At 41.0% G+C, this 21,784-nt stretch overlaps 2 protein-coding genes across 2 annotated transcripts; one reads left to right on the top strand and one right to left on the bottom strand.

Moving 5' to 3' along the window:
- Positions 1 to 357: 357 nt before the first annotated feature.
- txnl1 (thioredoxin-like 1) lies at positions 358 to 7,606 on the bottom strand. Its single transcript, XM_062554726.1, has 8 exons — positions 7,362 to 7,606; positions 5,545 to 5,641; positions 4,988 to 5,161; positions 3,243 to 3,365; positions 2,862 to 2,931; positions 2,516 to 2,688; positions 1,368 to 1,472; positions 358 to 618 (listed from the first exon to the last, which is right to left on the bottom strand). Exons 1-8 carry the CDS (start codon positions 7,457 to 7,459, stop codon positions 589 to 591), a joined length of 870 nt encoding a protein of 289 aa, XP_062410710.1. The 5' UTR covers positions 7,460 to 7,606; the 3' UTR covers positions 358 to 588.
- A 1,871-nt stretch (positions 7,607 to 9,477) lies between these two features.
- Positions 9,478 to 20,056, top strand: nars1 (asparaginyl-tRNA synthetase 1). Its single transcript, XM_062554635.1, has 15 exons — positions 9,478 to 9,636; positions 11,068 to 11,150; positions 11,353 to 11,418; positions 11,519 to 11,611; positions 12,525 to 12,614; positions 12,797 to 12,875; positions 14,131 to 14,201; positions 14,622 to 14,708; positions 14,933 to 15,154; positions 15,828 to 16,027; positions 16,739 to 16,874; positions 17,478 to 17,591; positions 17,906 to 18,037; positions 18,464 to 18,595; positions 19,631 to 20,056. Exons 1-15 carry the CDS (start codon positions 9,594 to 9,596, stop codon positions 19,760 to 19,762), a joined length of 1,680 nt encoding a protein of 559 aa, XP_062410619.1. The 5' UTR covers positions 9,478 to 9,593; the 3' UTR covers positions 19,763 to 20,056.
- The last annotated feature ends 1,728 nt before the right edge of the window (positions 20,057 to 21,784 follow it).

Genomic DNA, 21,784 nt, shown 5'->3' with positions numbered 1-21,784 from the left:
GTTCTATCAATGAGCTTTTGCTGACATCAAGTGGTCACACACGACATTGTCGAAAAATGCCAACGAAGTCAACAAAGTATATAGCCTGAAAATATCAAAATGTCAATAAATACAGACAAAAGTCTGACAAAATAATGTCTTAAAAACTCAAATAAATGCCATGATTGTTTTAATTTACTTAAGTCAGTGTCAGAAACTATGAAACGGGGCCACTACAAATAGCATTGTGTTGCATTTCGCCAGCGAAAGTGTCAAGGAATATAATAAAATGGTATGAAAACACCACAATTACTAGACCATCACACTTATGTGTAAAAGCATCTCAGGAGAGAGAAAGAGCTAAAACAGCAAGGTGACTGCCTTTGAAAAAGGATTCCTTTTATTTACATGTTAGTTTTGGATTACAATAAAAATATCTGAAGGGAGCTGCCTCAGCCCCAGCAGTGATTCCACTCTCTTTGAGAGCTAGAGAGAGACAGAGACAGAGACGGAGAGAAATAAAGAGAGGCGCCGGTCTATTTGTATTACAGCCGAGATAACCAGCAGCTTTGGCAGATGGGATTGCAGCAGCATGTCCGCGTCGTCTCTTCAGTGGCTCTCTCCCTTCTTCCCCACAACCTGCAGACGAGAAATGTTTCAGATGTGTGAGAAACGTCACGAAGGACAATCTACAAATCATCCTAGTGTCTTTGTTTACATTTTCGTAATATGATCCTCAATTCTTTTCTTTGACTCTCCAAAGGGGAATGGCTGCCTCTCACACTACACTAAATGCCAGTATGAGGTGGCCTACTACATTAAGAGAGGGTCCGAGAGACCAGAGGTCAGAGGACTGGGAATGATCTGTGTTGCCAGACTTCCAGAGGGTTGCCAAGTTGGTTTCCTTATGAACACCTACTGGTGGACTAGTCGCGTTGAGAGTTTCACCATAGCCTACCCAGGGGTATGCTGGCTCCTCACTTCCAAACACTGAATATTAGACAATTGGAGACTTTATTATTGGATCATTTTCTTATTTCTTATTTTGTAAGTTAAGTTTATTAAGACCATGCTGCATGAGGATTTCACTCTAAATAAAAATGTACTGATTAAACAATAATGTAACATAAAATTCCATGACTTTCCCAGACAAAACACCAGACTTCCCATGACCTATAATGAATGGTACACTACACTGACCAAAGATTTCAGAGCAGCCACATAGCACAACATATTCAAAAATCTTTTACTTTTTTTAGAGCAGAAGATGAATAAATGGGCATCAAATAAATAAAGCTGGGCTAACAACCACTAAAGCGAGTAAAGCTTATAACAAGATAAACAGCAATTCCATGTAGAAAATGATTTGCACAAAAAATATTCCATACCCGTTTGAAGTCGTTCATGTTTGTTGCTTGTACAGGGGTTCCAATAAATGTCAGGTAGTTAATTTTCGTCGTCTCCTCCTCCCCTTGGTTTGATTTTATGAATAGCTGTAATTACATTAAGGACACAGGGAGAGACAAGCGGTTAACAGAAACATTTGTCTAATATAGTATCTTCTTACTCTGCACACTTTCCATCTGATGTATTTTGTACACCTGTTGCTTAAAAGGTTGTTTCTGGTTGTTTTATAAGCAAGAAGTAGAACTGCAGATTGCCCTCCCAAGTCTGGCTGCTCAGACTAGAATAAGCCTTACTTCTGGCACCAGACAGACAAATCCATATGCCTGGCATTTTTTCTAATCTGCTCACTTATTTTATGAAAATCCATATGAGACGGAACCCCTTCCACCATCCTGAAGCAGAAATGGCATCATCTATGTAATGATTTATGTGAGTGGATGCTGTCCAAACTTAAAATATGACGGCAGTGGATTCATTAGTGACTCCACAACTGAGGTGTCTACTGCCTCATTTGTCTAACGTTCTTGGTAAATGACATGTAAATGTCAGTAGGCTTTACAAAGCAAGTATAGTACAGAACACTATAATCATCAGTTGGGCAATATACACATTTCATTTCATGTCTTAAGAGGTGCTGTCAAACTGAACCCAGAGTGAGAATAATAGGCGTGACGGCGAAGAGATGGTCAAGAGAAACCCTTGTACAGTCTATACATCTTAATTCTTTATTCTAACTTTTAAAATGGAAGAAATAACACAAGAATGGCTCTAAAGCACCTTCAAAATCTAGTAAACCATTTAATCATGCCTGCTGGCTGTAAATAGTGTGTTTAAAGTTTTAAGAGGAATTGCAAAGGAATGTTAACCTAGTGCCAACACTTTCAGCCTTGTCTTTCAAAAATGACAAAAGCTGTACTGAAATTCAACTAGGCTCATTATACATTACATATCATCCTGCCAAAGAATTCAGAGCATTCAGTGGCTGATGGAAAATATTACAGACTACTATTATTATGTTATTATCTGTTATGTTTGCTTGACTACACGTATGGAGTGCCATGTAGAACTCTGCTGAGGTTTTGTTGACACAACATTTTGGAAATAGAATGTTTTTTGCGTAGAGACATACAGTGACACTGTTGACGTTCTGGAACTTGACGTATCGCAGTGGGATGAGTCCATCTTCCTTGTATTCCTCCTCACCGAGATCCAGTTTCTGTGTAGCTTCACTCCGTTCAGCGTCATCAAAGTCCATCGAGCGGGGCAGATTGATGAAGATCTTTACACACTTTGGGGCATTTGCTATAGAGCAGAGAAGTCCAAAACATTAATGATTATGGTAGTATAGTCAATGTGAACTACCAACATCCAAAATACATCAATAGTTCTATTAATGTTGTAAACTGCTTTGCTAAATTTAAGTCAATACCAGCAGTATTGAGGAAGACAAAAGTAAAGACAGGAAGGTACTTCACCGAAGTCAGAGCACTGGAGCTTCATGGAGAACAGCTTGACGGGCTGACTGAAGGCCATTGTGATGAGGAGCTGCAAATAACAGAACACAAAGAGGATTTGATACTCTGAGGCAAGACCATAAACTCTGTGATTATGCCCATGCCTCTTCTGCATTCAGACTGGCTTGTGCTAATTTCCCAGATCTCATATATAGAAGAGGAAAATATAGCTTTTTATCAATGTGTGTAGGCTACTCCCTACCTCTAGACAGGACTGCCAGACCTGCTCTAATGTGTGCATTTCAATATGTAATATAATATTTAATAAATAAAACAAAAACATGGAAAACAGTAAACATAATCACCTTCATTCAAAAACGGCAAAGGACAAATTATACAGACCTGCTCGTCACAGTCAGACTCCAAGAAAGACGTGTCCTTGATTAAGCAATTGTCAAAGCCGTAGTCATCACTCTCATTTAGGCACTCACATCCAGTTTTGCTTACAAATGGCATGAGGTCCATCTGAAACAAACAATTAATTTTAAGTAGTGCACTTGTATGACATTCACAGTTAAATGAGCACTTGAGACCTGACAGGTACACATTGGCTTGTGTGGTTAGAAAAAAAAAAAACAGGTGAACTACAGTTAACGTTTTGGAAAGACAAAAAAAATACATTTGCATGCTTGTCATCTATATGCATCTATGTTGGCATTAATCTAAGGGGGTATTCACACCTGCCTTGTTTAGTTCGATTAAAACGAACTCAAGTTCGTTTCTTGCTTGGTTCGGACCTTTTTGACTGGTGTGAATACAATCACTCGAACTCTAGTGCGGACCAAACAAGCGGACCGAGACCCAGCTGAGGAGGTGGTCTCGGAGCGGTTCCTATCGAACCCTGGTGCGGTTCGTTTATGGTGTGAAAGCAGACCGACCTCGATCCGACCCAGTTACAGAAATCTACCTTTTTTGGATTTGACGAGCTCCCGTAGTTTTTGCGCATTATGGGAAATGTAGGATAGCTCCGTGACGCACAACAGCTGTAAGCAGCAGTGGGCTAACGCTTTTTTGCCAACAATAATTTGATTTTGCATCTCCTACCCGTTCCGTCTTCCGTAGGCCTGCTGTTAGCATGTTGGACACACATGAGAGCTCTTCTCAGCTGTTTTGTTGCACGTCTTCGTCGATGCAAAATTACGAGCATGATATTGTTAAACTTGCATCAAACGGTCTTGACGCTCAAGCACTTCTGCAAAGCTGTAACTGTAAACTATATTGCTAGGATAATAACGAGTACAGTACGCACGTAAAGTAGTATTTACGTGATCCAACTTTGACTTTGGCTTCCTATTCTTCACCCCACCTACACGTTTACCAGCCAATGGTTGAACGACCTTAGCACATGTGCTTTTGTTTATAAATTCTGGTCCGGTTGCAATTAATCACGGTGTGAAAGCGAACCGCACTAAAAAAGAAAAAAAGAAAAAAAAATTGGTCCGGACCAAGTAAGTGAACTAACGGACCTTCCTGGTGTGAATACGCCCTAAAACATCATCAAAAGCAGTAATGTACATGAAAGATTTGATGGAATTCAATCTGGTTACTAAAATTACAACGAATTCCTCAAGTGCAGCTGCCAACACCCTTGTGTAATTTCAGATTGTAATGTCACAGAACATGCTGATAAGTGACACAAATAGGTGTTGAATTTCAGTCAAATGTTGAACCCAGCTCAACTCTAGCCATAAGTGTGTTACTGGAGCTTGTTTGGATTTCCTTTTTTTCTGCCACTGGACCTCGGCAATCAATATAGAAATGTCACACTTTCACCTCTACTTCTACTCATCATTGTGTTGACCATCATTCTGGAAAGTTCATATTGTATAAATGCAACAATAACCGAGGGTTGCCTGACCCAGCTCATTAATTGATATTAAAATGTAGAGCATCTGTGAAATACCAGCAGTCTGCTCTAAGCTGCTGCTGCTTCTGCTGCTGTGTTGAGTCAGTACTTATTCTTATGATATGCTCTTGTCCGATATGCAGCTGAACAGTAGAAAACCAAAACAACCAGCTATCAACAACCGCTAACTGCTTCAAGGATAGCACATGCATTCCTAAACAAACTCCATCAATATACTCACATATCCCTTTGGAATGTCTGAGTCCTCGTTACTCCCTGGATCATTTTCCACATGCTGTTTTATTTTCTCCTCCAGTCCTGCTGCATCTGCTCCTTGATACTGATCCACACGTACTTTGTTTCGGAAGAACAGAAACGTGGGTGTTGCAGAGATGTTGTTGGCAGCAGCAGTGGCCTGCAACATTTGAGTTCATTCATTGCACAGAGCATGACAAAGCACATTCTTGAAATCTGGCATAAAGTAGGGATGCACAATTCTAAACCTCTAGATGCTATACTCATTTGGCCCAATTTCCAATGCTGATACACACATTTTTACTTTTTTATCATTTCACTAAGAACCAAGTGCTTTCTGCACTAGAATGAACCCATTACTACTTGTGTGACTGCCTAAGTTACTTGTTGTAGATACAGACATAAAACATTTCCAATACAGATAATTAAGCCTAAACTGTGAAGTCCAGAAATTGGCCTACACCGATGTTATGCCAATGCAAATATTATCTTAAAGTCCCAACATGAAAGTTAATAAAAATAATCATTCTCCTTCCAACATACCTGACAGACATGCACATCTACTTCAAGGAAAACAACTTGAGGGTACTTGTTGCTCAACATGTTGAAAGCAGGTGCTATTCTGACGCAAGGTCGGCACCTGAAATGAAATAAGCATGAAATCTAGTGAGAGAGCATAAAGATCTGAATTAATTTATGAATGCTCACTTTACATGATGTCCAGATGACAAAACATTATTGAGTGCATCACCATGATTCAACGCACTACTATTTGAACTGTGACATTTTTGCCATGATCATTTGTCACTACATTTGTTATGGCGTTTTACAACAAAGTTAGCAAATGCAAAGAGCATATATCTCTGGGGAGTCCCAGAGGGGCTTCCAGACAAAAGGTTTTTGAGCAGAGCTGGTTCTTGACAGCATAATCTGTCAGCAGCTGTACTGTGCTGTATTCAACTACCGGCAAACATATTTGCACATGGGGGAATTTTGTAAGAATCAGCATGGTAAGCAGTGGCCATCTGTAAGGATCTTATTCCCAGGCTGATGACATTCATTTCAATCATAAACTCTTCATTCCCAGGCTGATGACATTCCTTTCAATCATATTGATTAGCCCACATGAACAGGCTAATATTCTCTATTGAGTGTTTCTTTGCATTGAATGACAGTTAAGAGATAGGTGCATGAAACTGTAGACTTGCAAGTCTTCGGTCTCAAATTCTAATGATGACAGACCAGTGCATGAAGTAGGCTATATGCACAGTACTGTAAGGTTATTAAATAACTAGAAGGCCTACAGTATCAATCCTAGTCTAAGTGAACTTACTATTGATACAAGTGTCAATACACTGATATTTCAAATAACTTCAGGAATCCTTAGTGTTCCTAAGGCTATGCAGAACACTGTTTAGAACAGTCAAACTTGGACTGTCCTCTGTCGAGGTGGTGTTTTGATCGTTTTTCATCTTGCGTGAGGTGTGCTTTATTTATTTTCAATGTCCATACAATTCATTCACCTCAAACAACTTTTTTCTTCAGTCCGAGAAGACTACACCAGTTCTCGAGCAACACATGACTCCTCGCAGTTCTCGGGAACAAAACAAACAAGCCTAGCATGACTAATTTGAGATGGTACACAATGAACTCATAAAGTTTTGAGATAATGTGTGATTATTTACTTTATCAAGTAAGCAACATCATGTTTTTTACAGTCATAACACGTTTGCAAACGGTAGTGGCTACTTCTGATCATTTGTACACCACCAGTAACAAAAGAACAACACTTCAGTGATTGCAAACTTTGGAATGACCAGTTGGCTAAAGCTATGTAACGTTAGCTCTAAGGGGTAGTTAACATACTAGTTGGTCAGTTCTTAAGACATCAGAATAAAACTTTCTTAACGTTGACAGCCCAACCAAAAAAAAGGGATATATTAATATGACGGGTATCTTAGGTCAGTTGCCAAGCTTAAAACGACTATATAGATCCACCTAGCTTGCTACCAGCTAGTTAGCAGAATAGCTTGCCATTTTGCTATGTCATAGCCACAAAAGGTAACCAACCATGTTACCAATCCCAGCTAACTTACTAGGTGAGCTACTAAGCTAGCCGGTTAGCTTCGCGACAAACCAAAACATCTCTTTGTTGGTAGGTAAACATCCTGATATTCTTGACAGAACTGACTTTTTGATCCACGTTGTTAAATTGTTAACATACACTTCCTGTCTGAAAGTTAGTCTCGCCCCACATTTAATGCGGATACATAACGTTGCCAACAATCAAATATGAGCCGAAGCATGCAAGCTAACGTTAGCCACCGTGAACGGGCCTGGTAATAGATTTTGAGCCTTACCCTGCCATAGTGAACTTGACCACAGCGAGTCTGGAACCGGCGCCTGTCAATTCAGGTTGAAATTCTGAATCATTGCCGATTACTTTCACACCAACCATTTTAAAACTGAATGTGCTAAGATGTGTTACTGTGATATTTAAAATAATTTAATTATTCCTTCCAATTTACTATCGCCTTTTCCAGTAGCTAATGTAGCTAGCTACACACAACACACGGATAATTCCCCTTTCTCGAATCACACGCTCTCGTGCAGATCTGACGAAATCTCAATGATTGGCCAATCAAAACGCCTTCAAAATGAAATGGGCGGAGTTTCGGAACTTGACGTCATTGCAAGAAGTCGCACATATGCCGGTGGATATTTCGAGGTGTCGTAAATTGCCGTGATGCATTTCATGCAAGTACAGTCAAAGTCCTCTGGACTGTTGATATTACAGCTCAAAATCAGTACATGCATGTAGTAGGAATGTATTTAGAACATATTAACATCCAACATTGGATAACAAATATTTGTAAACAAGGCAAATATGAAATGCTCACACACTTTCAGGAATTCTGGCTCTATATTACCCCAAAGATGAACACCTCTTAGGCTACCCACAGAAGATGCAGAGAATTGTGAACAAAAATGCAAAGATGGAGATTTTGTTAGCTTACACAGAGGGTCCTCTGCCGAGTGCCCCCATTTAGACTGAGAGGGGTCCCTACGTGCATCTTGTGGATATATGTAAGGATAGAGCAGTGCTAGGTCGTAAGAATAAGTAATCAGTGCCCTTCTAGCAGTGTCACAACTTCAGCCAAACCTCATCATTCTTTTCTCCACTGAGGCACATTAGTCATGAATAGGTTAGGGATAGAGCCACAGTGACTTATTTCAGTGAGTGAAGATTTTTGAAAAAGGGGAAATTTGTAAACCTGGTAGGGAAAGGGCAAAGGTCAACCTTCTCATATTAACGTGTGTCAGTGTAACTGGCCGTATGGTGGCTTGTTTGAAGGGTCGTCATCCAGTGTCCATTGCATCTTTTACGCTTTGAGATTTTAGTGAACATATTCAAATTCAATATCAATGTTGTCCATGCAGTACTGGCTCAATAAGTAAGAATAGTGTCCCAGGCCCCAGGGCATACTGTTCCAGCTAATCAACATGTTGCTTCATAGGCTTATTGGCGGTTGAACTCAAGTATCAACAACTGTTCGCCAGCATTATACAACTTGCCTTTGAGTTACAATCATGCAAAACCTGTCGGCATTAAAGTTGAATTATTCAGGACTAGCTGTTGACTAGTATAGTCAAGCTAAATGATTTCTTACATAACAATTTAGGAGACCATACATGACTGCATTGGTTGATGTTGTTGGTCTTGATTTGCTTCTCACTAACAGGGCAGTGGTAGTGAAGTGGCTATGGAGCTAGACACATATATCTAGCTCCATAGCTTGCATAGTTGCAGAAGGGTTCTCCAATGTTTTCTCCATAGACAGTCTATGGTTTTCTCAATTACTCTTTTAAAATGGTATCAGATGAGTAAACAGAATGTGGCTTTGGAACATTGGATGAATGGTTGCTGAAAATGGGAAATGTAGATGTTGCTTTAAAGATCACTCATTTATTTCTACAACAGTCCAGAACCCTTTTGCAATTATGTAAACACATAACGTAATCTGAAAACTGCCACCTTGATTAAAACGGATCTCAGTTGGTATTCTGTCTATAATGGAATGGAATTCACATTTCTAAGTGACCCCAAGCTTTTGACCGGTAGTGTAAAACATATTTGTCACACATGTGCCCAATCACAGAAAAGAAGCAAAAAGGGGTGCACATTCCCTGTGACATAGGCCTACCTACCTCACTCATATTCTTAAAGAACCGAGGTTACACCTCATGATGATATAGATATGATGTTATTTTGTAGGTGCACTTACATTTTAAAAATGAACTTTTCTTTGATGATATGTTTTGTGTTTGCAAAACACACTGCATTTGTTTGAGAGCTCACTTTCTAAATAAACTACAGCACAGCAAATCTATCATATTTGTAAATCACTTTCACATTTACGTTTAGCTCCTTTATGCTCTCCGCTGCAGCAGGGGGCAGCATGTGTGTACATCTTGCTTGTAATGTGACGGCGGCGGTGGCGGCGTGTAGTAGCAAGCTAGACAGCTGGTGAAAACCAAAATTTGGTTTTTCACTTAATTCTACTTCAGGCATATTATCTTTAACACCAACGATGGCGGATGAAATTACAAAAGACGCCGACAAACTCTCTGTAGGTAAGTAAGTGTTTAATATTAAAACAACGATTGCGAGGAAGGGGCAAGCAATGCATCGTGTTGCATCAGATCATTGATTCTTCCTCGCAGATGGATCATGGACACCTGAAAACAACGGCATGTGTGATCAAATATTTTCGTCAACGTTGACAGAAAAGCAAATAACCTCACAGCCGTTTGTCCTCTAAACGACATACTTCAAATTTACAATTCAATCGTAATGAAGCCGCCGTGACTGAAGTCATTCAGAATTTAGCCGCAGCTAGCTATGGCTAACTTCCTCCCTTTAGTGGTTTTAAATTAGTCCTTAACCATTGGTCATGTCCACGTCATACAGTGTTTATTGTTTGTGCCGAGTTCTCAATGTATTTATACAATTTTCTTATGTAGTCAGTACTCTGAGTTTACGTTTGAATGGTCTGGAATGGCAGCCAGATTGCATTCGTGTGAGTGAGATTAACTTTACACAGATAAGTTGTTTCCTTAGATAATGACAACAGCAGAATTGTCAAGCCAGCAAACTACAAGCTTGACTGGGTGCTCAGGTTCGCCGGGGATTTACGTTCTGAATTCCGCATAGATAGGTGGGATGTGCTGCAATGCGTCTGCCATCATAGCTCACATATTTGTGGACAGGCTGGATCCCCTTCTCAGTTTGTGTTGAAAGCGTTGGATTTTAGACCAGGAGGTGTGGCTGATCGTAAATCGTTTGGTACAATGTGTAAGCTAAACTATACGATTTCACATTTTTGTGTATTTGTGTAACCCTGACCATGCATTCTTATTGATTAATGAATTAGTGTAAAAGAGAGGAAACGAAAGAAAGGCAGCGTGGGTAACACTGGCCCTGGTGTAACCTGTGTCATGATAAGTCGGAATTTAGGATAGCTGTTCTCATAGTATGGGGCTATTGCATCATGATATGGCTACATCCTGTATGTGTCACACCAGTGATATGTCAGTGCCTTGAGTGGACAACGAGTACTGCTGAATAACTTGATCAACTTTTGAAATTTAAAGGGACACTTCACCGATTAGCATTAAGCTTTGTATCTTTAAAAAAACAGTCATGTTTTTGAATGGTCGTGCATCATTCCCTCAGTTTGCCTTGAGATGGGAGAAATACGGATTTCAATGTTGGACTTCCTGCTTTCAATGATGTAAAAATCATCATTTTACAACATTGAAAGCAGGAAGTCCTCTTCATGAGTTTCATTTAAATCCGTATTTCTCCCATCTCAAGGCAAACTTAGGGAATGATGCACGACCATTCAAAAACTTGACTGGTTTTCTAAAGATACAAAGCTTAATGCTAATCGGTGAAGTGTCCCTTTAAGGTCATCCTTTCGTCACCAAATTGATGTCTGAAAGGGAGCAGCTGTTTTCTAAGATATTGATATTATGGAGTTTTAGCCTCATTTTTTCTTCCAGGGGAGCTCTACGTGTCTGCTAAGGAAGGTAGTGATGACGCTGGGAATGGAACAGAGCAGAAGCCATTCAAAACGCCACTGAAGGTAGGTTCAGAATGCAAGTAAACATCATTATTGGTGGCGAATGCAGTCAGTTTTTCTGTTCGTATCTGAGTTTTGCCTCCTATTCTTCCTGGTTACTGAGCATCATTACTGGCAGGCTTTGTTTCTGCTCAATAAATGCATCGTCCGTGTAGGCCGTGTAGGCCATGATCAGTATCCATATTTAACATTATGGATGTTTCAGGCTTTCTTGTTTGCTGGAAAGGAGCCATTCCCGACCATCTATGTGGATTCACAGAAGGAGGGAGAGGTCAGTAGTGGTTGAACAGAGTGAATGAAAATGGTAATGTATTCATTTGAGGCTGTGGATTAGTGTGTAACATTTCATCACTCCGTTTGTGCTCCTCCAGAGATGGGCAGTGATTTCCAAAACCCAAATGAAGAACACAAAGAAGGTCTGGCAGAGGGAGCAGATGAAGAGTGATGCCAAAGACAAGAAAGAGGTACGGTGGGTGCTACTGCTCAGTGCTCTCTAGGTGGACACTTTCCACTGACACAAGTGAAAGTGAAAGTGGGTAAATACTGAGAGCTCCTTCCTTTTATTACAACTAGGCCCACACACCAACTACAGCTAGGCCCACACACCAACCCATGCAGTCATGGCACTCTGCATAGAAGCTACAAGGATGTTTTTAGATATACTGTATATATTGGCTTATCTTATCTGAGGATGTGAGAAACCTGGTGTTCATTCTAACCATTAACCATTGTCCTGGATTCAGATGTTCCATTGACATCAACAGGGAAATCATTTCGACTCATTGTAACCTGGTTGAAATGTGACTGTTTCAGTTCAGTATGCTAAATGATAGCTAAGCTATTTTGAGTGTTGACAGAGTGCATATTGAAGCTGACAGATGAAAAACAAGTCGGCAGTTTGTTGCAGTATGCCACTAAAGGGGAACTATACCGTTTATATTAGTTTAATTTACCTTAATTGAACAGCTTCGGAGTCATTGGAATGGCTATGTGTCCTTTTTTCGGCTTGAATGGTGGTAGTCTCGCTTTCCCCTAGTGCCAGTGAGCAGAAAAAACACCCTTGCAACTTTGGGCCGGCGGGCCGCTGGATTCAGAGACCGAAAGTCTAGCAGCCTCGCAATCATGTTTGCGATGTAACACGAGGCACCGGCTAGAACAAGGTAGCAATGGAGTTTCTCAGAGAAACAGGGAAAGAGGAAACGGTAGACTGAGTATGTCATAAAATATATACTCTGAAGCTGTAAGGTCGTAAGATATATACGCTGAAGCTGAAGGGGGAGCTCTTCAGAGAAACCTGTGGGTGAAAAACGAGAAAACAGCGAAGAAATTGCCAAAACTGCATAGTTTCTCCCTAAGGTTTAATTTTGTCATTGCCAGGCAGAAGATGCAGACAGACGAGAGAAGAACCTTGAAGAGGCAAAGAAGGTGCTCATTGAGAAAGACCCCAGCTTGCCGGAGCCTAAAGCGGTAAGTCAGAAAACGCTCAGGTCCCTGCGAGCTCTGTCAGTTTAAAGCCATAATGATTGGCTCAGGTAAGAATAAAGTGAATGTGTCTACTCAGCCTTTGCTATTGAAATGACCTTAATTACACCCTTTAGGTAAAGCAGTGTCAAAATGACTTGTGACTGATAGGTCTTTTGTGTCCATAGGTTAAAATCCGCAATTTGGAACCACTCCGAGGGCAACGGGTGAAGATTTTTGGCTGGGTGCACCGACTGCGTAGGCAAGGTGGGAACTGGATACAGCAACATCTTTTGTCATGGATGATTTCGCTTTTAAGGCTGCGGAAACATTTGCTGGTGTTTTGCCTTAATTAGCTGATCAGAGGGGTATTTCACAAAAGCAGAATTAAGACATCCAAGATAATCGATAAAGCCAGGTTTGACATAGCGTTCTCTAGTCATCCTTGCTAAACTCGTTTCACTAACGCCAATCCAGGATGAACAGGAGCGTCTATGTCAAGCCAGGTGTAAGTTATTCGGGATGTGTGCGCGTTCTCGTTTCTCCCCTAAATAACTCACGGTTGGAATAAAAAAGACGCAAAAAATAGTGTCTTGCACAAAAAGTTAACAACCGCTTTTGATATAGACAACAACGAGGTAAAGTTTTACTTTTTTGGATGGGGAATCATGATTATTTCTGTTACGTAGCGGGAGTAGGTGTGGCAGACCAACTGAATGCAAATTTACGTATGCACCCACGTGTGAGAGCTTCCTTGTCTCGGCACGCAACGTCATTAAGAAAGCGCTTGCCTCCGCAAAGATGCACAAAGTATGACTATATATATCTTTATTCTGTCTTTAAACCAAATTAGTTGAAAACACCTTCGAAATATGTCCCCTCCACTTCCAATCAACTAGGCTATTCATCAAACGTCAGTCAAAAAAAGATGCAAACAACGATTTTGTAATTAATTATAAGGCCACCATAATTTAAATGATATCTAAATGGTATTGGGCAGACATTCTGTTGTGTTTTGCGAGTAAATGCAAGTAGCAAATAGTATATAAATGGAATACAGCTCTTTCAAAAATCGCATGCAGGTCTGATTTGAATGACAGCTAGCTGAACCAATCAGATAATGTAATTACCATTAGAATTAACTTATCTTGGCTGTTGGCTAGCTTCAGAGAATAAATTCCCATGGCAACTTATGTAGCATCTCTTTTGTGAAACCGAGTCAAGGGTAAATTCATCCAGGATAACCAAAAAATCCCAGCTTAATCCCTTATCTAGGTTTTGTGAAATACCCCTCTGAGCTCATCGCCAGTCTACATTTGTGTATCATGAATTCGTTTGAATATATTGAGATTCTGGATTTTAGATTTCCATGAGCTGTTGTTAAACAGTAATCATCAAAAAATACTTTTCCTGGATATTCAAATTTTGAATCTGTTAATTTTACAGAATTGATATGTGCATATCTGCATGTACACAAATGTAGTGGAAACTTTTCTAACACAACTCTTAATTGCTGCTACAGGAAAGAATTTGCTGTTCATCGTGTTAAGAGATGGAACTGGCTTCCTGCAGTGTGTGCTTACTGACAAACTGGTAGGAATAAACCTAGTCTGGTCATTGCTTGCATGTAATTACAAGCTGTTGCTTTTGTGTTAACTGTTTTTAAGATGTTATACCTTATAGGTTCATAATTTCTGAGTTATCTATATATCTTAGTTTGTAATACTAAGTTTGTACTTCTAAGTTTAGACTACCTTTTTGCCATCTTTTTTTCTTTTACCTGTTCTGCTCATTTTTCCTGCTGCTTGTCCTTAAATGAAACATAGTGCTGTGTCCACTTGTGGCTTCCAGAGTTGGCAGAGAACAAATACTTTTTAGCCATCTAATAGACAGACAAATATAGTTCAGTTATATATGTAGTTTAGTTTAATATAATATAGTCTATGAGAAAATAGTGCACGACAAGACAATGAAGGCAGTTTCTGTTTGACACGCTAATTCCTCTCCCTGCAGTGCCAGTGTTACAACGGTCTGGTGCTGTCCACGGAGAGCACGGTTGCTCTCTATGGGATTGTGCAGCCAGTCCCTGAGGGGAAGCAGGTCAGTCATTTGTTGATCATGTGGAGTTGTTTCTAACAAGGCCATAGAGATTGGGAACAAATCATTACATTATCTGTTGACTTTTTTTGAAAATAATTCTGCAGTGTGAAAAATTCAGGAATTGTTATTCCCTGCTATAATGTGACTGCATACAAGCTTGCGATGGGTTCATTCTTACCTGTTCTGTGTATTCCTAATTTTTCTGGCCACTGAACCGATCCCAGGCTCCTGGAGGCCATGAGCTTCACTGTGACTTCTGGGAGCTGATTGGCCTAGCCCCAGCAGGGGGCGCTGACAACTTGCTGAACGAGGAGTCAGACGTGGACGTGCAGCTCAACAACCGGCACATGATGATCCGCGGTGAGAACGTGTCCAAGATCCTGCGGGTTCGCTCCACTGTCACACAGTGCTTCCGGGACCATTTCTTCAACAACGGATACTATGAGGCAAGTCCAATGCTTAATATTTATTTCAGTTTTCATTCGGAACTGGGAAAACGGTATAATGCCTTCAATTATATCCGATTCAAAAACCAAGTCAGTTTATTTGTATAGCGCCTTTAACATGCACAGAGTGCAACCCAAAGCGCTTCTTATCAAGACATTGATAAGACAATACCGAATGGAGCCTCAAGACATGAAACAAACACAATTACAAAATAACAAACTTGTCAAGCTCTTCAGCTTTGAATCTGTGGTGAGTCAAGGTTGTTTGTAAAGACAAAATAAGTGAAGTTGTTAAAGGGACACTTCACCGATTAGCATTAAGCTTTGAGAAATACGGATTTCAATGTTGGACTTCCTGCTTTCAATGATGTAAAAATCAAGATTTTACATCATTGAAAGCAGGAAGTCCTATTCATGGGTCTCATTGAAATCCGTATTTCTCCCATCTCAAGGCAAACCGAGGGAATGATGCACGACCATTCAAAAACATGACTGGTTTTCTAAAGATGCAAAGCTTCATGCTAATCGGTGAAGTGTCCCTTTAACCTGCTGATGGGTGCATACACATTTCCTGATGACCAGAGGAAGCTTTGTTCTATAAGCTGTTATTATACTGTTATCAATGGAAGTTTTGACTGTAGCAACAAATCTAAGCCCTGCTTCTCCTCTCCAGATCACTCCCCCCACTCTGGTGCAGACCCAGGTGGAGGGTGGCTCCACACTCTTCGGCCTCAACTACTTTGGGGAGGATGCCTACCTGACCCAGTCCTCTCAGCTCTACCTGGAGACTTGCATCCCTGCGCTAGGAGACACGTTCTGCATCGCCGAGTCGTACCGCGCTGAGCAGTCCCGCACGCGCAGACACCTTGCTGAGTGAGTGAGAACTGCCCCTCATCTTCCTCATAGCCCTTTTCCACCGACAGCGAACCCGTTCCGCTCGCGAATCAGCATTTGAACCATTCGCAGCATTTTGACCAAACAAAAAATGGTTCGGAATGTGGCACTTTGGTTCAGAGGCGGAGCTGGAACCAAAAAATAGTTGATTTTCCTGCAAACTGTAGTGGATGTGACATTCTACCGTTCAGAGGGGAGAGAAGGCTAAAAGCATGAGTTTTCCCTCTGTATCAACTGTTGTCATGAGTAAACAAAACTAATCAGCACTACACTGCAGACATTAAATAGCATTTTTGCTCATTTCTGCTGTTTTTACTGGACAACTATCATCCTCCCGAGTCCACTCATTCATCAGATCATGCACTAATTTTTTTCCTATATCTTAAAACCAAAATGAAAAACACATAACGAGTCCGCTTTTTTTCCGTTCTCTGATTTTGTACTCACAACAAAAATTGACAAATCGGATAATAGGACGAGCTCTCACGTTCCCCTCATTCGTTCTGTTTACTCTCTAGAACACAATTAACGTGACCCAGATCCATGGAAATCAGCGCTTAACTCCCACAATTATTTAGAAATGGTCTCACTGTGAACAAGACCGAGGGTGCACAACTCATGCCTGTGGTTATTTTTCATTTCGAAGAGCCTCAGATATTCTAAGTGTTCATTGTTGTGGTCATGTCTCAGGTACACTCACATTGAGGCGGAGTGTCCCTTCATCAGCTTTGAGGACCTGCTGAACCGCCTGGAGGACCTGGTGTGTGATGTGGTGGACCGTGTGCTCAAGTCTGAAGCTGCTCAGCTGCTCTACGACATCAACCCAGTATGTTTCTAACCTGAACTACTCAGCTGGTTATTAGGAGATGGGCTGGGTGTAAGAGCAATCATAGCTTTGACACTTGAAGATTTTGACCAATAAACTAAAATCAATTGGTCCTATTTACTTATGAAGGTGTATGTGGTTAGAATTATTGGGAATTTTTGGTAGGGAAGCCTATTTCCATATCTGCATATAACATTAGCTAATATTATCAGTTAAAAGCAGCTAAGGTCTACCATAGACAGAGGTGAAAAAGTCCAGCTTCAGAAAGTAAAAATCCAACCATGTATTGGTTCTACCTGTACACTTAACACAGGTGATCTCACTAATTAGCTGCTTTACCTAGCAGAAGAGGTGTGCTAATTAGAACCAGCTGGTTTAAATGAATGGTTAGCACATATACATGGTAGGACTTTTACTTTCTGAAGCTGGACTTTTCCACCTCTGACCATGGAGCCGGTGTAAACTGTGGCTTGCAGCTTTGTGGTGTAGTGTGGTGTGTATACATAGGGAACTCCTGTCACAACCACATCCGTAAGTCTATATGATGTGACCTACTGGCCAGGTATGTACGATGGTATAATCAATTAAAAACTTTTTTGACAGGATTTTAAGCCACCCAAGCGGCCCTTCAGGAGGATGAACTATTCAGAGGCCATTGACTGGCTGAAAGAGCACGATGTCAAGAAAGATGATGGAACTTACTATGAATTTGGAGAGGTAGATATGTTACTGGGTTAAAGCATACTATGTGTATGTGTTTTTATTGTGGAGACCAAGGTTCTCGGGCCTATGAGTTGGTGTAAGTCTTCAGACTTGATGTGTATGTCTTCGATTTAGGTAATATAAAACCAAGATCCATTAGCAGTTGGATGTAAATTGCAAACAACATTTACCCATTGTTCCTTAGATCCCCTCTCCCTCTTGTGCTATAGATCTGGACAGTGAATCAAGGCATGTGCTCCATATGTGCTCTGTGTGTATACCTACCCGAACCCAGCTGATCCGTGGGTCTCCTCTGTGCCCTGTCTTAGGACATCCCTGAAGCTCCAGAGAGGCTAATGACTGACGCCATCAACGAGACCATTCTGCTGTGCCGCTTCCCTGCAGAGATCAAGTCTTTCTACATGCAGCGGTGTCCAGAGGACCGCCGCCTCACGGAGTCGGTCAGTCCACAGGACAATTCGCTCAGCCACCGCAATTAGCTCAGGGCCACATGAGAGATCTTTTAGAGCCATCGAGTTTTATACAGTACATTAATCTACTGAATGTGCTGCTTGATGTAAGCTTGTGCGTCATGCTTTCTAGTCCTTATATTTGTATATGAGCCAGATAGCATGGATACATTCAGATCTGGCAGCAGTTTAATGTCTTAGAGTTTTAGAGTGACGCATAATAGAATACTGCAACAGAGTTCCCTCATGCTTTGTCATTATGTAATTACATTGCAGATCCTTCAGTAACAGCACAGTGTTTCTGAAAGAGCATGAAGGATCTAGTTTATGGAGAAGAATCTGATCAGAAGGATCATTTGTGTTCAAATCTTTGGTTTTGGTTGAAGACGGTGTGTGTGGTTGTTGTGTGCTTCGCAGGTTGATGTGCTGATGCCTAATGTTGGGGAGATTGTTGGAGGGTCAATGCGTATCTGGGACTCTGAGGAGCTGCTGGAAGGCTACAAGAGGGAGGGCATTGACCCGACTCCCTACTACTGGTACACTGACCAGGTACGGATTCTTATGAGCCACAGGGGCTATGTCTTGTGTTCATAGGGCGTACTCACACCATGCCATCCATACCGTACCAGAGTATGCTTGACCCCCCAAAGGCCGGTTTATTTGTTTGTTTCTGCTGGACTTTGGCAGGGTACAGTTGGGTTTAGGATTGCGCCTATGCAAAGATTCTTGAGCACAGCTGCTCAACCATACCTGGGCACAGTTTGATAGTGAGAGAGAGAACCGTACTCCGGCATGGTACAAGTCAACAGCGTCCGGGTATGAAATTCAGCTAGTAAACCCTCAGGTACATATTTCAGGGTTCCCACGATCATGGAAAACCTGGAAAAGTCAGATTAATTTGCTGGTTCCTCTCCAGGTTTGATATCAACAGATAATAGTAGGCTAACATTACGTTGATCTGCTGGCTTGCGTATCTCAATGGACCCCCGATAGATATAGAATGGTAGGGGAGAAAGCTAATTTTATCCAATCTCGAGTCATATATTTAGCCCCAGCCTGTGGCGTAAAGTAAGCAATTTTGTACTCCTAGGCCGTAATCCTGGAAGATTATCCAAGTTCAGTGCATTTTGATGGGTGGATTACTTGCATAATGATAATTCTGCTTCCTCTTGACACCAAGTTACAAAACAAACGTTTACATGATTGGCTGGACCTGTGTTATTTGTGAAAATTGCTTGTTTGCAAAATAACTAATGTAATGCGTGTTGTTGTTTTGCCCATTTCACCTGTTGTTGGCAATAGTCGTCACAACACAGTGCCATAGAGCTAAATACACGTGTTAAGTCAGTTATATAATTCAGTTGGTACAACCAAATACCCGGCTATTTGATTGGATCAAATTGTATGACCTGATCCTTGATGGTAAATCATGGGTTTTCCAAATCTGGATCATTCTGATCTCGATTAAACTTTTTAAACAGCTGGTTCCTGACTCCTTGTAAACCAGTATCTATTAATGCATGGTGGTGCAGGAAGATAAATTAATCTAGGGTAGTAATGGTGTCTGAAATGTTTGTTTTTCAGAGGAAATATGGAACATGCCCCCATGGTGGGTATGGTTTGGGCCTGGAACGTTTCCTCACCTGGCTTCTGAATCGCCACCACATCCGGGATGTTTGTCTATACCCCCGCTTCATCCAGAGATGTCGGCCTTGAAAACTATCCACAGACACATGTTAATCCATCTGGGAAGTGTGGTATAAAGGCCACCATTGCAAACCACAATCTCCTGCTGCACTTAAGTGTTCTTGCCTGATTTAAGGGCAAAACAAATGTTCAAATGTTTTACCCCTGAAAACCAACACCCATCCTACACCTATCTGTTATTTAACGTCACACATTCTGCTAGCATTTGTGATATTTGGTCTGGTCATTTTAGAGGATGAATGGTGAGGAGTCATGATGTATCTACATGCTCACAAAATAAACATGCAGTTGTCTGCACACAAATATGCTCATTTGCCTCAATTTTTAAAAACCCAAATTAAATGGCCAATATGTAATAGTGTTTCAGTTTGATAGTCTGATATTGTTCTCTTCTGTATTGTCTCAAAAGTAATTTCCTTGTAAATAACCTGTTTTTCGTTTCCTTGATTTCTCAACAAAACAATGGGTGGGATGCAGGGGTTAAATTGGGATTGGTTATGCAAGTTCATGATCCCATGCTCTATGAAAAAGAGGCACAAGGATGTGATTAGCAGCTTAGTCAAATACATTTTCCAACTGAGAGAAAATCTTTCAATTGTTTTAAAATATCTCACCTGTGTCATTTTCTTCATCATTCCCCATACTCTCTGCTGCATCAATCAGCTCCTGAAGAGCACGTAGTGATTTCCCCGTTCTGTGACCGGCAGCGGTTCCCATGACATCAACGGCTAACCGCTCCATGGGAGCTCCGACTGTGTATTGCTGTAGCGGAGCATGCGAGCACTGTGAAAGGCCTGTGAATAAATCGTCTTGGTCTCCGGATCGAGCGCTGATATGTCAGTCCACGGCGGTCGCTGGCCAGCTTCAATCCATGTTGGACTTGGTTATGTGGGGGGGCTCTGCCTCGTACCCGCCTCCGGCCTGCCCAAATATACTTTTTATAAAAGTATACTTAAATGGGCGAATGTTTAGTGTCTCAGCTCATGTAGGCCTACTGTATGTACATTTTGACATTTTGAAACTGTTAATGATCAAGCAGTTTTGTGTATGACAATCAAGTTCAAGTTTATTGTCCTGTAGGCCTACTCATAAAAAGAATTTATAAGTAATGAAATTCCTTGTGCTCAAATGTCCCTTCAACTACAGAAATACATTTATAAATAAATAAATACATAAATAGATAAATAAATACATAGACATACTGTACATACATTAATACATACATACTATACAGGGGTTCGGGAGCACCAAGGGACACCCAGGAGCAACAGGGGTACAGTGTACAGGGGTGTTGTATTCTGATGATGATCAGCCAACTGATTTGGCTACATGCCCTAGCACAAGTTCCTGTGACTTTTACAAAACAGTCAGCTTTTGATTTATGTGGGTCTGCTGTGGCTCAGTTACAGACCAGACGGCAGGTGTGGGTCAAAGTGTTGTAAATTCATTTGTCAATATAATGGAAGAAGCTGTCCATGGAATTCAAGCGCAAGTTCCTTTTAAATGTCTTTAAATGTCTCTTCTTCACTAGCTCAGGCCACAGCAACCAACACCTGCTAACTCTCACATTGTCTTGTCGCTCAAACTGAGTGTTTCAATAGAGCAAGGAAATTAAAGTAAATTTCTGTCAGAGTACAAACCATGGGCCAATTTAAAGGGATATTCCGCCATTTGTGGAATTACGCTCATTTTCCACCTTCCCTCGAGCAAAACAATCGATATTTACCTTGTTCCCGTTCATCCAGCCATTCTGTGAGTCTGGCGATACAACTTTTAGCTTCAGCCTAGCATAGATCATTGAATCGGATTAGACCATTAGCTTCTCGCCTGCTAGCTTCATGTTTAAAAGTGACTAATATTTCTGGTAATTTTCCCATTTAAAACGTGTGTCCTCTCAAGTTAGAAAGTGCAATAAGACCAACTGAAAATGAACCCTGCCGTTTTTCTAGGCTGATTTGACATGGAACTACATTCTCATCTGGCGTAATAATCAAGGCAACTTGCAGCTACTGGCACTACTACTGCTTGATG

The sequence above is a fragment of the Sardina pilchardus genome, chromosome 14, assembly GCF_963854185.1.
Source record: "Sardina pilchardus chromosome 14, fSarPil1.1, whole genome shotgun sequence".
NCBI lineage: Eukaryota > Metazoa > Chordata > Actinopteri > Clupeiformes > Clupeidae > Sardina > Sardina pilchardus.
Note: the sequence above shows the minus strand (reverse complement) of the source record. Positions and strands in the feature narration are given on the sequence as shown.